Source organism: Macadamia integrifolia, chromosome 6 (assembly GCF_013358625.1).
Source record: "Macadamia integrifolia cultivar HAES 741 chromosome 6, SCU_Mint_v3, whole genome shotgun sequence".
Taxonomy (NCBI): Eukaryota; Viridiplantae; Streptophyta; class Magnoliopsida; order Proteales; family Proteaceae; genus Macadamia; species Macadamia integrifolia.
The window spans coordinates 5,685,859-5,691,086 of NC_056562.1; the positions used below are offsets into that span (position 1 = coordinate 5,685,859).

A 5,228-nucleotide genomic window follows, 5' to 3' on the forward strand; every position below is an offset into this window, starting at 1 on the left:
AAAAAAAAAAAAAAAATTCCCGATAAAAATCTGAAATTTTGAAACACCATTTTTTCGTTTAAAAACTGCATTTTGACACAGAAACTAAAATTTTCGTTTTTGACACGAAACGGCGTTTCTAGAACAGAAACGATACCAAACGGGCTCTTAGTATTCAGTCCACAAAGTATTTTTATATTGGCAACAGAGCCGTTGGAAATTTGGGACATGTTAGCAACCTCTCTCTCTCTCTCTCTCTCTCTCTCTCTCTTTGTTTTGAACTAGTTCTATGGATTCATATTGACCCACAACGATATCGACTGAGTAAATAGTGAAGAACACTAAACACCCCTTAAGTAGTTTTGAAGAGATAAAAAGAGCCAAACTCAAGATTCACACCCTTTATGAAGGGAAGGTCCCTTGCCAACTCGGCAAAATCTCTCTCTCTCTCTCTCTCTCTCTCTCTCTCATTTGTGACAGTTAAGGATGTTAATTGATTCGATTTGATTTGGCTTTAGGTTAAATAATTCAATTCGATTCATTTCATGTTGTAATTGATAAAAATTGAAACAAAACTGTTAATTAGTATATGGAAACTGACTTTCATTTAGGATTAGCAGGTTTTGGTTTATTATTTTTTTTTTTACACTTCACAATCAATTTGATCAGTTCAACTAGTCTGTTTAATCTGTTTTATTCAATTTTAACAAGTTTGTTTATTCAATTTAATCATTTCATTAAGTAGATTGGAATCTAAACAGTTTCAGAAGAGCAAACCTCGACACAACAATAAAGTTGCTCCATTGCAACCTAGTGGTCATCAATTCAAGTTGAGAAACAACATCTCCGCAAAAAAGGCTGAGAAAGGATAAGGTTTACCAGATTAAAACCATTGCTTATGAAATTACTCTCATCTCTCTGTAGATGTAAGCACATTATCAAAGCAAACCACGTATATCTTTACTTGTTAGTTTTCCGTTCGCTTTCTGTATCGTTTATAGAATTTTGTATCTCCACCAATAGACAGAATCTAAAACAAGAACAAATCTAGCAACAGTGGTGGTTGCCTATGTAGATCCACAGAATAGGACCAATCCCCTCAACCAGTAAACGAAAAGGTAAGAACAGAACTGCAGACCAGGCAAATAGGTATAACTCTGGTATATAATATGATGAAATACCAACAGAGATGAGCTATACAAAACAAAAAGAAACATGTCCATGTATCTATCTATCTATCTACTAAGAATCAAATGAAAAAAAACAGAGTAAAAGAAATCAGAAAAATAAGTTCTGTGCATCTCCCTCTTTCTATAGCAATGTAATCTGAACAGATTTAAGGTTCTAAGGGTAAGCCTTATATCTGGGATAAGAATTATCAATCCTGTTGTTCCTGAAAGCGCAGCAACCAACAGTGTAGACGATGACGAGGAATATGAGGAAGATGATGTTGACAATGGCCACCTTCTTCCACTGACTTTTGATGTTTTGAAGCACTCCACCCTTACAAGACTCACAGTTGTAGCAGAGATCATTGTTGTTCCAAGTTGTGCAATCAGAATCAGAGTAGGATGTTGTGTTGCTTGGTTTGGTCCACTCGATTGGGGTCACATAGGTGAAGTTACATGAAGTTGGAGGCTTACAGCAACCAGACTGTAGATCAAATCAGCAAAACAGAACCAAATAACAGATTAGAATTTCAATTGGGAATTGAATTCAAATAAACACCCAATTGGGATTTTTTTTTTTCAAAATGTAAGATCTATAAGTTACTGAATCAATCAGACAGAGAGAGAGAACTACAACTGAAGACAACACAGATGAAAACCCAGTTCCAGTGGGAATGCAGACTACAAGAAAAAAGGCAGATAAACAAAATTAAAGCCCCAAATTTTCGTAATTGATGAAGATTACATGATATCCACATGCTCAAAATCTAGCAAACATAATCACAACCCTTTAAAAAATTCTACCAAAAATTTCAGAAAATTCAATGTCCTATCATTGAATCAAGGTTGTGATTCGAATAGAAAAGAGATGATAAGCCAAAAAAAAAAAAAAAAAAAACTACAAAGAAAACAGTATAACCCAATGAAAAATTATTTAACAGAGGTTTCTGGTAGTTATTAGATCTAAAATTCTGAACAGACCCAGATCAGAATCACCAAATGCCCATAAAAGTAAGAAATTCCAAGATTATATTTTTCTAGAGACAATTAGAGTACATTAAACCACAGAAGACATAAGAGAAAATCAAAACCCAGAACCAAAATCAAGAACCCAAAAAGGAAACCCCAAAGAGTAATGCACAAAATAAGAGCAAATCTAACATATAAGAAAGTCAAGAAAGATAAAATATCATGAAAAAAAAAGGAATTCCTAAGAACTCCAGAATAAGAAATCACTAGTTCATACCTGAATTGGAGACAAGTTCTGATCCTGGAATTGTAGTACTTTCTCGTTCACGTGCTGATCAGCGAGATTCTTGCAAACCTTGCTATCAATCAAGCAACTCTTGATATGGTTCCAGTTCTTAGTGTTAGTAACCCTCTTCTGCAACCAATTAGAATAATCCCCCAACTTATACTCCTTATATCCTCTATTAGAAACAACCTCTCCGGCACCCTTGTTAGTGACAACGAAAGCGAAGACGGTGAAACAGAATAGAAGAAGTATGAGAACGAACATCACAAGAAGATAAAACCAGAGAAGAAATGAAACACGGCAACAAGCACCGATTAGTCCCGCAAGAGATACCACCATTAGAAAAACCCCCAAAGCAATTAAGGGTTTTTCCAAAAACTTCTCACAGATCGTGTCAGCCTTGGAACTCAGCCATATCCCTGCTCCCAAGATCGGAACAGAGAGCAAGAAGGTTAGGAAGTTTAAGATCCCTACCAGATTGTTACTCACCCTAAACATCTTCGCTTTATCTATCAAATGTGAAGCCTTAATAACCGATTCGATCACAGAGAAATGAAGAAGAACTTAATGGAGAAAAATGATGGATACCAGTTAAGAATTTATAGAGTTTTGTGGGATTTTACTGAAAAGGTTTCAGACGCGCAGAAGCGGCTTCGGAGAAGGTTCTTCTACGGACTTGTTCGTCTTCTTGTTGCTTATTTTGAGCGTTTAATAAGGGGGGACTGTTTGGTTTCCTTGATTTTATTCGACGGTTTCAAATTTCAAATAGGAGAAGAAACGGTGCGAGGTGGGTCATGGGTGTGGGGATGTCTCTATCTTAAAGATAGAACACGATGGAATTCCTAGCGTGTATACGCGTCAGGCACGCGTTGCATCAAAGCTACTACCATGATGATCATGATTACCAAAAATTAGGTAGGGGCCACTAGGGCTGGATCCACAAGGGATACCATGTGGAGGACATGCCTGTTTTACTCTTGCTATTAGCATTATCTAATAGGAAAGAATAAAATTGCAAAGATTTTTCAAAAAGTGCAAAATAAAAATAAAAATTCTTAAAATTGCTAAGAAGTAAACGTGTCCACATTTTGTTCAATTCGATTTTAATTCATACTTTTTGAGTTTAAATTGTCTATCATGAGCGGTGAGGTGCAGTATGTTAGTGTATGATATCTTATATTTCATCGCAATTTAATCCAAGGAGTACTGGTGTTAATGCCCCGATAAAATAGAACAGCGGTTCCATTTGCCGGTAAACAGGCCGCCCCTTTGCAACAATGGGGGTGTAGTTCGGCTTGAATTTTTTATTTGAAGGCAGTTTTGTACTTTTCGGTATTAAGGTTCTTAGCTGTATATTTGTAGTGAGGTTTACTCTCTCTATAAATAATTTTGAGAGGTGTGAGGACGAACACTCTAACCCTATTCTTTATTGATAGTGAAGTAGAATCTCATCTCACCAACAATGTAGGTAATAACTTGTGTGCATTATTTATTCTTGTTTTTTTATTACTTTCTGCATCATTTTTTTAAATTGTGTTTCTATATAGTAAGCATTCAGTGATTGAGAGCAATTAGACATACGCCCCAAGCCTGCAAGGTTATTTCATGCTATTTTTCGTATCTTTGAACTGAGTAATCAAATCGAATTGATTGAAACCCTTATTAAGAATGATAGATTTTTCTAAACTCCGGATCTCCTCTCTCTTACATGTAACCACCCCATCCAATCTCACATCGTCCATCAGATGCGGGGATCACACTTCATGGAGTGTATGTGGGAGGATTTTCATTTGATAAAGACATCATCCATGGTGTGTGGCCCCACACGCCCCAAAGGTGGTCCCCATACCGTCGAGGGTGTAAGATGCCATTTCATTCGTTCCTTAAAAAGTAGGGAAATGAGGAAAATACGCGGTGGTTGCAATTGCAGGGTTACTTCGCCACGTGTAGGTCTTTTGGACATATTTCTTAAAATTTGAGGGATTAGGTGAGTCGGCAGAAGGACTTAGAGGCAGTTACGCTAAATATAATTTAAACTTTTTCTCTAGATGATTTGATGGCACTCAAAAAGTCTGCAAAGATAGTTTTACTTGTTGTTAACCGTCGGATTGGTCAATACTTTGACTCATGTACCTATCATCAATCTCGATCCTGAAGGCTTGGGACCCTTAGATATTTTATTTTTCCATCGCAGTGAATGACGAAAAATTGGAACTTTTCTTCTTTCTTTCTATGGAATAATGATGGCGTTCGGTAGGCTGCCCATTTCTTTTCTGGCTCCTGTTTGGTTCTTTAAACTGTGTTTGGTAGTCAAGAAATAAAAAATTATATTATTTTTTTATTTAAGAAATTCTTATTGTGGTTGGCATGTCTTGAACAAAGGTTGTGCTCCGTAGGTAAGAGAAGAAAAAAAAAATTATACCTTTTTTCTTGGCTTAAGAATTTTTCTTTGCACTTGACATGTTTTCATTCAAGAGAAGATTGAGCTTTTGAAATTCAAAACTCCTCTTGCAAATTATGAAGTTTTCTTTTATTATAAAAAAAAAAAAAATCTTGCAAACACCATGAGAAAACATGAGAAAATATGAAAATATAATAAGACAAAAAATAAATGATTACATAATGATTTCCTCTATGTCTATCTCTCTCGTAAAATTCAAAATTTTTTGAATTTTTTTTTTTCTTTTCTTTTCTTCTCTTGGTTACCAAACATACATACTCTTTTTATTTTCTCACCATTTCATTTTATTTCTTTTCTTTTATTTTCTAGATTCTTTTTCTTTTCTTCTCTTGGCTTCCAAACATAGCCTAAGAGAAGTTTTTTT

At 35.4% G+C, this 5,228-nt stretch overlaps 1 protein-coding gene across 1 annotated transcript; it reads right to left on the reverse strand.

The window, feature by feature from the left end:
* Window positions 1-1,125: 1,125 nt before the first annotated feature.
* LOC122080909 (tetraspanin-8-like) lies at window positions 1,126-3,114 on the reverse strand. The gene is made up of 2 exons (XM_042647794.1): window positions 2,395-3,114; window positions 1,126-1,632 (listed from the first exon to the last, which is right to left on the reverse strand). The coding sequence occupies exons 1-2, from the start codon at window positions 2,899-2,901 to the stop codon at window positions 1,324-1,326; spliced, it is 816 nt and encodes a 271-aa protein (XP_042503728.1). The 5' UTR covers window positions 2,902-3,114; the 3' UTR covers window positions 1,126-1,323.
* Between the last annotated feature and the right edge of the window lie 2,114 nt (window positions 3,115-5,228).